Source organism: Nilaparvata lugens, chromosome 3, assembly GCF_014356525.2.
Source record: "Nilaparvata lugens isolate BPH chromosome 3, ASM1435652v1, whole genome shotgun sequence".
NCBI lineage: Eukaryota > Metazoa > Arthropoda > Insecta > Hemiptera > Delphacidae > Nilaparvata > Nilaparvata lugens.
This window is the reverse complement of record NC_052506.1, coordinates 78,498,914-78,512,287: the sequence shown is the minus strand read 5'-3', so window position 1 is coordinate 78,512,287 and position 13,374 is coordinate 78,498,914. Positions and strand designations below refer to the sequence as shown.

The window sequence follows — 13,374 nt, the reverse complement described above, 5'->3', positions numbered from 1 at the left end:
CCAGAAGTAGACATTAAGATACATAGCTATGGAACCCGTCCGACTCACCTTATCAACATGCCAAGATGCCGTTTAGCAAGGACTCAAAAGAGTTATCCTTTCATTGCATTCAACATGTTCAATAAGCTGCCAGAGTGGGTCAGGGACAGTGGAAGTGATAGACAATTCCGAGCAGATTTGAAATATTTCTTGGTGGAGCATCCATTTTATAGCCTGAGTGAATTTATTGATAGTGAGATGACATTTTGAAACTTTCTTGTGACATGTTTTATAAACCCTGACGACAAAGTCTATCCAGCAGCGCTGGTCGATGACTTATGATAAAACTTAATTAATGTGCGTTAATAGATATTTTGATGAATTTAGGACGAAAACTCACCGAAAACCCAAAAGTTGACGGGATCTTCGCCAACTGCATCCAAAATGCGATCCCAGCCGGCTTGCCAGAAATCGCCACTGGCTCCCCAGAAGCGTTGCAAGTGCCTGAACACAAATAAATAAGTAAATGTATGATAAATAAATACATCTAATAAATAAATTAGGTACATAAAAATCTATATTCAACTAATATAAAACGGAAATTTTTGTTAAAAAGAATTTTCCTTGGGATTTTGATGGTTAAGAATAATTTTGAAATTGTGAAAGTGGAAAATTAAAATTGTTCAGCAACACAGAATTAGTACTGATATCAACATTAATTGACAACTTCTCCAAGTACTGTATTTGTCTGTTTTGAATTTGATGTTATAATCACGTGAAAAAACTAGAATTACAAATTAAAATAACAAACAAAATAAACTGATTGATTTCTAGGATTATTTATTCATTTACATTGCATAATTCACAAATCAAATACTTCAAGGATAAACGGGTCTAACACAAAACTGTTCTCTTTCCGAATTTTGGTAGAAGTATGTCTAAAACGTGGGTTATGCAGCTTCATTATCTAACTGCTTGCTAAATATCTGGATTTTCCAATTACTTATCGTCTGAAATCATAGGTGGAGATTACCTTATATTTGATATCACTTTTCTAAGTAATTTCATTCCATAGATTGAAACAGAAAATCATAATTTTCAATTATTATCTAAGATATTGATATATTCTGAATAAATTCTATTCAAAATTAATTATTCAATACATGATCATATAGTAGAATGCATCTCTGTTACTCTGGCTTGTTCGCATGTATATGTTTCTCTGTTTTGAGTATGTGAAATGTATGTATAATGTATGTATAAGTTTACCTGATGACTTTGTTAATAATAATAACATGTATTTGTTCACGGCAATAAAAACATTTTGAATTTATACCAGAGAAGCCAGCTGGGCTAAAGTTTCATTCTATAATAATGACAAGTCAAGTTCGGTTTCTTGTAACGTATGAATATGATTTTCTTCACTTCAATTTCAATAATTAATAATAATGTTATAATACTTTTCAAATGCGTGTCAGTTCATTTCGACTTCACATAACAAAACTTTACCACTGTATCATTTCTATACCCGGTGAAAGACAATCATAATAATTGCTATATTCAATACACGGTCCTAAAAGGGTGTATGTCTCTCACTAAAGATATTCACCTACTAAAGGTCTGCAGTTTAAAATTAGTTACCGTATATTGAAAAACATATTTGAATAAATTGATAAAAATGTTTTATCACAGAAGAGAACATCAAATGAAAACAATAACTAATGAAAAACGGCTTGATGAACAAGCCGTGGTCACTTACACAAGGTATAGGACCCTTATCAAGTGCCACCTTTAGTGGATGACGCACTCCCTCCTAAAATACTAGTATCACTGTACTGAATTATGAAGTAATTAAATAGTGCAGAACTGTACAGCCATAGTATCAATATATAGATATTTCTAATCTATATAATAAGAGAGAGTAGGGTTGTGTTTGTTCGTGTGTTCGTTTGTTCGCATCAAAACATGTCAACTTGTGGATTGCATACCGGAAAAACGGGAATGATTTAGATCTCCAAATTTTGCACATAGATTCTAAAAATATCAATCTCGTAGATAATAATTATTTGCAAAATTGCCTGACACTGTCATTAGTTTTATTAAATACAGTTCCACAATTTTTTCTGCGCCAAGTTACCGTTGAATTTTCATTTTGTTTGAAACACGACTAAAGCTCCAGTTTGCTTCTTAGAGAAGTTCACCCTTCATGGCTGAGGAAGTGGAAATATTAAAGAAATAAAAAATGAGGAGTAGAAAATTAGTAGTAAATCTTTATTGAAGATATGCGAATAATTACGATTCATAAAAAACTAAAATGTTTAGAAGCATTACAAGCTGACTACCTAATTAGATAGAGACGAAATTAAATCGAAGTCACCGTGCATGGAGCACAAGAATAATATAATTATGATTTTTAATATGATAAAGGAAAGAATTGGCATAATACACATACGGGATAGGAAATTCATGAAAGACGCATCATCACGTCTGAGCTACTGGTCTGAATAACTTGAAATGTTGCATATAGATTCTTAATTTCCCGAGGATGGTTATAGGGCACTTATTTTAAATTGTTTAAGATTTCAGTGGATCAAGTGTTTTTAGTTCGTCAAAATTTTGATTAGACCCTTGCGGAACATGGGTTACCTGCTATTCATTTGAGACAATAATAAATGTGTCAACAAAGACTGATTTATTAAAAACATTTTGATAAACCTTTATTGGAATTGAATGAGCAGTTCATTATCAACTATTATTAATGCACCTTTGGAAGAATCACCAAATGCAATAAATTACAATTAATACAGAAGATTTGAAGTATATTGTATACATTTTGGGCCGGTTTCCGAGCTCGGGATTTAGCCAAGTTCTTGACTTTAAACAGCTGGAGTCAGAAAATTGGCTTTCCGAAACGCAGTCCACGTTTAAATTAAATTTCGAAAAATATAAAATTGAACACTTAGGCCCGGTTGCACAAAAGCCGGTTGAATTTTAACTATGATTAATATCACGAGAACCAATTAGAGAAGGCTTTTTTGATAAGACGGCTTCTCTGATTGGTTCTCGTTGAATTAATCACGGTTAAAATTTAACCGGCTTTTGTGCAACCGGCACTCAGAGCCGGTTTCCAAGCTCGGGATTTGGCTAAGTTCTAGACATTAAACACCTGGAGTCAGAAAATTAGCTTTCCGAAACGGGGCTTAGTCGTAGTCATTGTCAAAGTCACGTTTGAATTAAATTTCAAAAAACTAGAAAATTAAACACAAAATAAAATAAAGAAAAAATAGTGTAAAGTTTCAGTTATTTCGAATTATTAAGAAATGTTTAATTTCGTCAAGGAAAAACGTTTCCAATTATAGAAATGAGAAAATAAAAACTGCGACTACGCCCCGTTTTGGAAAGCTAATTTTCTGACTCCAGCTGTTTAAAGTCTAGAACTTAGCCAAATCCCGAGATCGGAAACCGGCCCTAAATGAAATAGAGAGAAAATAGTGTGAAGTTTCAGCTAGTTTGAATTATTTAGGAATGTTTCATTTCTTCAAGGAAAAACTTTTCCAATTATAGAAATGAGAAATGAAGATTATGATAGAAACTGTGACTACGCCCCGTTTCGGAAAGCCAATTTTCTGACTCCAGCTGTTTAAAGTCTAGAACTTTTCTAAACCCCGAGCTCGGAGACCGGCCCTTAAAAGTTACAACATAGCAATTAAAGTTTCAACTCAAATTAATTAAATAGATGCCTGAAAGGCTATCCAACACGCACAAAGCTCCCATATCAAATTGGAGCATCTAATAAATGAATGATAATTAATTATTCATTCATCAAAACAGTCTACATTCCCATACCATAACTGAAAAAAGCTACAAACATTTCAAACGAAATGTATAAGCATTTCACTAATACTGCATTATTTAGAATTAAGTTTGTTTTTCGGTTATTCTTCAAAATTATATTTTTAATATGTGAATATTTCCTATTTTAGTTACAATAATGTGAAATATTTCTTCTATGTTTAGTTTTGAAGCATATAAACTTGAAAATCTACTTTGTAAAAGTACTTGACTGAAAATTTCGTGAATTGTGTTATCTAAATTTGGGAGAGGAATAGCACAAGGTTATCTTATTTTTCCTTTCCCTATCATTTTGATAATGTACTTATTGTATAAATGAATAAAAATAATGAATTCAAAAATGTTTTACGTCAAAAATGTTTCTGAATGCTCTCCCACCAATTCTAGTACCCCCTCCAATTTATGTTTATAGATTCAGTTTACTTATATATATAGTGAGGTCCACTGAAAGATAGGAGAACAACGTTGCCGAACCTCTGTCTTGTCAATACAATGCCTTCTATATACGGTAGCTGATACAGGTCTATTTATGAAGTATTAAATGTTCATTCTCGTTTAAAATAATCAATTATATTTTATTAAGAAATAAATTTTATTTTTCAATAATTTCGTAATGAATTTTCATAATTGAGATGAAATATTTTGTCAATTAATTATGTATTCTTCATTGTTGAGCAGATAATTAATTATTAATTCTACATTGTTGAAAGACGATCTGGCAACAGAGCAAAGCGAGAAAGAGATAGTGCTATCCGCTTTGTTGAATGATAGACAAGGATAGCAATACCATTGCTGCCATTATAACGTGGACCTCGCTATAGGAACAATGCTCACAGTTTAAAGGCTACTTCAATATAGTTGTTGAAACAATAACATGAACTTAGCAGCTTTAAATGAACAAATGAATGGCATGTTTAGATAATAGAAGCCAGTGAACTATTAACGATTTTCTACAAGTTGACTGGCTTTAAAGCTGGATTTCCTCACAACAGTGACAGTGAAAATATAATTCCCGAAAGTTTTAATTGTATTATTCATACTCATTGGGTGGGTTGAGTGGGAATAGTCCAATGAGAACTCATGTTTTCTATAATCTTGTAGGGTTTTCAGTTTTCATTTAATAACTTTATGCTATTACCTAAATTATCTATATAATAAGAGATATAATAAGAGGGTTGTGTTTGTTCCTTTGTTCGCATCAAAACATGTCAATTTGTGGATTGCATACCGGAAAAACGGGAATGATTTAGATCTCCAAATTTTGAACATAGATTCTAAAAATAACAATCTCGTGCACCTAAAAGCCCAAATTTCAATTTTCCTTCTATATTTTTCAGAATTAATGTTCAAATTCATCTATGCTACCGTACATGAAGTTCCATTAGGCTACATTGTGCAGCCCAAAGTGTGTTTTTTTATGAGGAGGTTCCTTATAATGCTGTTACAAGACTATCATTTTTGAACGCCTGTGTATCGCAACGGTAAAACGCTAGTTTACGGAGCGATGGTTCCTCGGTTCGAACCCCGATTCTTCCCAATTTTTTTGTTCTCAATTTTTTCCCTCAAAACGTATTATTATCAATTATTTTTTGAAGGAATTTGTTTTCATTACTGGAAAAATCAATATGATTTTGTGAGGTTTTCAAGTATTATGTATTCTTCAGTTTTCCATACTATAATAAAGGAAAGAACTGGCTTATACACGTGAGGAATAGGGAATTATGCTTGACGCATCATCACGTCTGAAATATGCTCAACTGATTAATTTGAAATTTTGCATATAGATTCTTAATTAACCGAGGATGGTTATTTATGCCTATTTTCAGTTCTTCAAGATTTAATTACGTCAAGTTTTCAATTTGTCATGCTTCCAGTTGTTGTATAGAAGCAGCTGAATATTTCTTTTAAAAGGGACACTAGATGATAGGTATGACTGGGGATCCTATTCAAATAAAAATAACTGATTTTCAGTCGCATCAAAACCGCACCGATCTCTCAAACCGTTCAAAATTTATTCTCATTCAAAGATACTGATAAATCATCCATCTATCCATCATCTCTACTATAATAATGGAAAGAGCTGGCTCATACACGTACGTGATGTAGGAAAATTATGTTTGACACATCATCACGTCTGAACTACTGGACTGATTGATTTGAAATTTTGCATAAAGATTCTTCATTAACCGAGGATGGTTATAGGCCTATTTTCAAATTTCGAATTTTTTATTACGTCAAGTTTTCATTTTGCAGCTTTAAAATAGACCCTTGCGAAGCACGGGTTACCTACTAGTTGTAAATATGTTTGTTAAAATATTCTTGAGGGTTGTTTCTATTTTATTTTGATTTGGAAAATGATTTCCAAAACATAGTATATTGTATTTGTAAAGATCTTTTTCTCTTCTCTGATGCTCCTGAATGCGGTTTTCAGTTTTATTTAATAAATTTAGACTATTATAGTACATTAATATTGTGAATCTGTTTGAAAAAATATTCTTGAGGGTTGTTTCTATTTAATTTTGATTTGAAAATCAATTTCCAAAACATAGTATGTTGTATTTGTTGTTAAGATATTCTTCTCTTTCCTGATACTCCTGTATGCGGACATAATTTCTCGTGAAATTATTTGCATACAGTATTATTTTCACTAAGATTTATTGGTGCAATGGCATGTTCTGTTATGTCTATATACAGTTTTCTTTCTTATTATTAGATATATTGTTTTTTTTTTCATTATTGAATGGACATCCACTTTATTCTTTCATTTTTGTTGATCTGTTATACTAATTTTCCTTTACTTTTGCTATTCTGTTAATTTTGATGTTTATTTAAATAGAGGCTGTTTGTATTTTTAAAAAGGTACTGTACGATATAGACATTTTATTCTCACTTTTACTTCTATTGCCAACATATTATTTCATTTTCTTTTTTGCATTTTCTGTAATTATTGTTTGTGCTTTCTTTGCGAGAATAAAGTTATTATTATTATAACTCTTGAAAATTATATCTTCACTGAATAATTTTATTGGGTATAAAATGCAAAATAGGCATGCCGCATCGCTCAACATTCAACAGAGCTATTTCAATTCAATTTATTTCACCAAAACACAAAAACAGTACAAAGATGTGACAATCAGAAAAAACAATAATTATTATTCTAAATATCTATATCATCTATCTGTAAAATACGGCTGGAGGTGAAGAACTACTGGCATAAGTGAAACACTTGTTCGCCAGTAGGAGTAGAGACTTAACTGTTTCTAAATCTTAAGCTAATAATTTAAAATGGAATTTTTTTACTCAAACAATGGTAGGCCTAAGTATATTTAAAATAAATGCTATTAATTGTGAATTAATCCCGACAATAATGAATAGTTTTAAAAGCTGAAAAAATTTTTGAACTCATAAAATATAAAGATGGAAATAATAGTTTTGAAGTATCCAGTTTTTAATATTTATTGGTACAAACTTAATAGGTACACCGATGAGCTCGTTCGGGATGCAGTTTACAATCTTTGGAGCGATGTATACCAGCTGCTTACGAATAACCGTTAAATTCGAATCATAAGTAACATATCTATGTAGATTGTATCTCTTCTCTGATGCTCCTGAATGCGGTTTTCAGTTTTATTTAATAAATTTAGACTATTATAGTACATTAATATTGTGAATCTGTTTGAAAAAATATTCTTGAGGGTTGTTTCTATTTAATTTTGATTTGAAAATCAATTTCCAAAACATAGTATGTTGTATTTGTTGTTAAGATATTCTTCTCTTTCCTGATACTCCTGTATGCGGACATAATTTCTCGTGAAATTATTTGCATACAGTATTATTTTCACTAAGATTTATTGGTGCAATGGCATGTTCTGTTATGTCTATATACAGTTTTCTTTCTTATTATTAGATATATTGTTTTTTTTCATTATTGAATGGACATCCACTTTATTCTTTCATTTTTGTTGATCTGTTATACTAATTTTCCTTTACTTTTGCTATTCTGTTAATTTTGATGTTTATTTAAATAGAGGCTGTTTGTATTTTTAAAAAGGTACTGTACGATATAGACATTTTATTCTCACTTTTACTTCTATTGCCAACATATTATTTCATTTTCTTTTTTGCATTTTCTGTAATTATTGTTTGTGCTTTCTTTGCGAGAATAAAGTTATTATTATTATAACTCTTGAAAATTATATCTTCACTGAATAATTTTATTGGGTATAAAATGCAAAATAGGCATGCCGCATCGCTCAACATTCAACAGAGCTATTTCAATTCAATTTATTTCACCAAAACACAAAAACAGTACAAAGATGTGACAATCAGAAAAAAACAATAATTATTATTCTAAATATCTATATCATCTATCTGTAAAATACGGCTGGAGGTGAAGAACTACTGGCATAAGTGAAACACTTGTTCGCCAGTAGGAGTAGAGACTTAACTGTTTCTAAATCTTAAGCTAATAATTTAAAATGGAATTTTTTTACTCAAACAATGGTAGGCCTAAGTATATTTAAAATAAATGCTATTAATTGTGAATTAATCCCGACAATAATGAATAGTTTTAAAAGCTGAAAAAATTTTTGAACTCATAAAATATAAAGATGGAAATAATAGTTTTGAAGTATCCAGTTTTTAATATTTATTGGTACAAACTTAATAGGTACACCGATGAGCTCGTTCGGGATGCAGTTTACAATCTTTGGAGCGATGTATACCAGCTGCTTACGAATAACCGTTAAATTCGAATCATAAGTAACATATCTATGTAGATTGTATCTTGTTCTATGAGTTACATTGATTCTTGAAAATGTTTATTGAAATATTTAAATATGCTAAGCACATAGAGTTGACGGATTGACATGACTCTCAATTCACTGAATGCAATTTTTGAAGGGAACAATATGGGTTTATTTAATATGGTTTTTTATGATCATTTTCTGTATAATGAATAGTGCTAACAAAAGAGTGTCATAAGTACCACCCCAAACCGCCAAGCCATAATTTAATAGAGATTGTACAATTGGAAAATAAAGCATTCTCAACTTTGATAAATCAAGTATCGACCTCAACTTATATAAATTATAGGAGACAAACCTTAGTTTATGGCATAGGTATTCAATATGCCTTCTCCACTTGAATCCCTCTTCGATTATCAAACCCAAATATTTTATTTGACTAGTCCTTTCAATCTCAGGACATCTACAGGGAGCATCGTCTAATAAATTACAATTTAAATGCAATTTAAGTGTACAATTTGTCTCATGTCCAGAGATATTTCTTGAAAAGGCGATATATTTTGTATTTTCAATATTTAAGCTTAGGGAGTTAACATCTAACCATTTCTTCAGAATGGAGATGCCTCTAGAGGCGGCTCCATAGACTCTCTGCCAGGTGCTCTCTCCAAACAACAGCACAGTATCGTCAGCAAAAGAGAATACCACACCTCCATTCAGGTCTAATCTGAGTATCTCATTTGCATAAAGAAGGAATAAGATTGGTGATAAGACTGTTCCCTGAGGGAGACCGTAACCGGAGAGAGGCAGATCACTCACACAGTCATCAAGTGTAAGAATTTGTGATCTATGTGCAAGGTAGCTCTGGAACAATCTCAGAGTTGTACCTTTGATTCTAGCTCGATCCAGTTTATTTAGTAGTTGGTTGTGAGCCACAGTATCGAAAGCCTTGGCTAGATCAAGGAAAACCGCAAGAGTTTTCTTTCCCTTATTTAACAAATCTGCCACAGAATTTGAGAAATGGATTAGAGCATCATCAGAACATTTATTTTTTTGAAATCAAAATTGGTGGTCTTCTAATACCCCATGTAAGTCAAAGAATTCAATAATTTGAAATTTTATCACTTTCTCCATTATTTTCGTTAATGAACTAAGCAAACTGATTGGTCTATAGTTCTCAGTGAGTTTTCTATCACCTGATTTGAATAGAGGTTTGATTTTGGCGACCTTGAACAATTGTGGAAAAACTCCTTCGTGAAAACATTTATTTATAATTGATGTGAAAGGATAGGGCCATTTGAAACAGCATTCGACGCCACCAGCTGATTCAAATCAGTTTCAGCTTGTATTTCAGTATGCCTAGTTCACACTATCGCCAAGTCACTGGCCAAGTGATTTGCCAAGTCGTTGACCAACCATGATGGTCTTGCCATCCACAATGCAATCTGACCTTTTGTAGATCTCATTTGACACTTTCTCAACTGATTATTGTGAATTATCATTTTATTTTCATCGATACTATTTATATTTTTTAAATTCAATGATACATAAAGAAATATTTAAATGCTCGGCGCATTACTCGCCTCGAGAAAAATCGAAGCAAAGGTCAGTGGAAGTGAGACCTGGCATAGCAATCATCCACACTCTCGCGCTCGTTGTCATTTGTAAGCATTTGGTGAGAGTGTGGATGCGGCATAACTGTGCAAACAGCCCATCCACACTCTCACGCTCACCATCATTTGTAAGCATTGGGCGAGAGTGTGGATGCGGCATAACTGTGCAAACAGATCATCCACACTCTCACGCTCGGCGTCATTTGTACACGAGAGTGTGGATGCGGCATAACTGTGCAAACAGCCTTTAGAGCGTTTGGGGAAAGCCGAAAATTACTGGCAAATCTTAATTGAAGGCGTGCACGGTTCGTGCTAGAGTGATCAGGCATTCCAAATTCCCATGGTCGTAGAAGGGCACAGATATAAATTTAGTCAATAATCTTTATTACAGAATATGAAAATCTAAATAACTACATCCTCCCAAGACCGCTTTGTCGGCTCTTTGTGTGCACACACCTTACATGAAAAGATAAAGCCCCAACTCACCAGGTTAGAGTGTTCCTGAAGGCAGCAAACACAATCAGCGCCGAACTGATGAGAAAGAGCACACTGGTCAGCAGTGAGATCAGCGTGTAGGGCTGGCCCAGCTGATCAGCTGCTGCTCGCTGATTGGTCGGCTGCTTGCCGGCCGCCATCTTGGTTTCACCACACTCCCCTTCATGGCCGCCGGCCGCCATCTTGGTTTCGCCGCACTCCCCTTCATGGCCGCCGATCACTTCCTCCTGATTGGTCGGCGCTCGCTCTGCCTCACTGTCAGCCATGCTTGAAGATGAGCTCTTCGTTCCTGGATGAGAGATGAAGTGATATTCAGTGAGACAAAGAATATGAAAAAATAAAAATATTCGAAAAATAATAGCACTAAGTCAAGAATTGAAGAAAGTTGATTACACTACATGGCAATTCTATTTCAATTAGATTCTACTAAAAATAACAGAGAATAAAAAACAACAGAAATATTATTCCTCTTCATGTTAAAAGTAAATGACACTCAAGTTATGGAATGAGACCTACTTTTGTAATATTGTACAATTTTATTGAATGTGGATCACTATAGTGAGATCCACGTTATAATGACAGTGGATAAAGATAGAAGAACAGCGTTGCCTTGCCTCTGCATTAATTAATTATATTTATACATTGCCAAAAACAGATTTGGCATCGTTGTGGAGCTATAAAAGGATAGTAATACCTTCTTTGTCGAATGATAGAGACATCAAAGTTTATCAATTACTGTCATTATAACGTGGACCTCACTATAACTTAGTATACTGTACAAAGTATGCGGCGACATGAGTAAATAGACTGGCTAATTCTAATTAGTGATACCTGATCAATTAAATGTAAACTTCAGTAAAATTGTATACTAAAAATGTTCATAATTTATATTCATAACAATCTCTTCAAGGTAACTGTTACTGTCATTATTACAAAATATAACTTCCATACAGAATTGAATCTGTGGTATGTAACTGTATAGCTCATGATAATTCAAACAGTAAAAAATGTATTAATAATTTTCAAGTAAAGCATCAATCTTACCAGTTTTATCCCTCATAATAGAACTTCTATTTCTCTTTGTTCTGCCCATTTCAGTGTCAAGAGTCCCGAAAATATTATTGAAAATAAAAACACAAAAGATTAGCAATGCGTCACTTGAGTGATTGCTCCACTTTTAGTAGAAAGGTTATGTATAACCTAATAATAAACATAGCACAATTACAACATCAAAACAACTTGAATTTATTATCACGTAAACAGAAACTGAACTGATTGAAATAATTGAGGGTCATGGACTTTCTAGTCAAACTGGTTTTATAACGCGCGTTTTTCAAAGGCAATAATGAACTGTACAATAAACATTTGGTTCATACCCAACATTTTGAAGCATGAGAATCGATAAAAATCATTTTACACTATAAATGTTTACAACTAAAATTCAATCTTAATAATAAAAAACCTATATTAACTATATAAAATACCTTATTACTGGAAGAATCTACGTTTTAAGATAAAACGCAATAAAATGATACTGCTACTGAAGATACTTGGAATGGTAATGTTTTTGGTTTCTTGTTGACTTACTGATGATTTTGAATGTCTACTAGAAATAGATTGACATAATAGACACACCTTAAAACGAAATTCAGATTTTAATAAGTAATTTATTTCATTTTTAGGAAGAATCTACAATGCACTGCACAATCAGAAATACAATAACAAGATACTGAAAAATGGATGACATTTGATCGAGACTAGTATCGACTAGTATCCATTCAACATCGATGTTTTAAGTATCAATATATCGAGTTTTTCTGAATGGCTCGAAATTTGAATTTGTACAAATAATTATATTCTAGTGTAACAGTGAACAAAAATAATAAATAATTTATTCATTACATCCCCACAAACAACATTTATTGAGAGGATTTTCCGCATATTCTATCTGAATTTTTAGCACTTAAACATATTTTTTGTGAAAGAAAAATCAGTTTTAAGCAAGAAGAATACATGTTTCACTTAACTGTCATATAATAATAAATCACACTACTGCCTATCAAATCAAATGTTCAAAGCTTGATGTAAATCTCACTATACATGAGTTACTGTGATTGTAATTACAATCTTCTGAGATTACTCAGTTTATTTTAGAGACTAGGCTCTCAATAAGTAGACTAACATGTAACATGAACAATATTATATTGTTTTATTGGATTTCTCACTGATATTGAGGCTATTCAAATTACTATAATATTCAATATACTGTACTAACCAGATAGTTTTTTTAACGTGAGGTTCCAACTAGGCAACTGTACTGTATAGTAGCCCTACACTTATTCCAGGAAGAAAAGATTTATTTTAATCTGTCGCACAGTTTGCATTAGAAGCTGTCCCACATAGTCCGCATTAAACTGTGTTAATGATATAAGTTTATGTCATTTTGTAATTTAATACTCACATTTTAATGTGAATCTCCAATTATATTAATCTATTTTTTATCTAAACTTACAGGTTTTATAACGGGTGAAAAGACAGCACTAACTGCATATCATGCCCTGTTTGCCTCCAAGATGAGATATGACATTGTGGCCTGGGGTTCAGCATCACAAATACACCTCAAAAAAATACTCGTCATATTACAAAAGAGAGCATTCAGAACTACTCTTGGAATGAGCATGATAACACATCCC

The 13,374-nt window shown here is 32.4% G+C and overlaps 1 protein-coding gene across 4 annotated transcripts in view; it reads right to left on the bottom strand.

Annotated features, from left to right (window-relative positions):
- Positions 1-12,418, bottom strand: part of LOC111058554 (fatty acid hydroxylase domain-containing protein 2) — a 31,862-nt gene extending 19,444 nt beyond the window's left edge. Inside the window, exons 1-3 of one of the 4 annotated variants that reach the window (XM_039424709.1) lie at positions 12,166-12,418; positions 10,673-10,970; positions 380-483 (exon numbers count right to left, since the gene is read on the bottom strand). In XM_039424709.1, coding sequence (XP_039280643.1) covers positions 380-483; positions 10,673-10,947 — 379 coding nt within the window. In that variant the 5' untranslated portion in view covers positions 10,948-10,970; positions 12,166-12,418. Of the gene's footprint in view, positions 1-379; positions 484-10,672; positions 10,971-11,725; positions 11,955-12,165 lie in introns of those variants that run through there. The other 3 variants (XM_039424710.1, XM_039424711.1, XM_039424707.1) reach the window with 3 other exon arrangements.
- Positions 12,419-13,374: the final 956 nt, after the last annotated feature.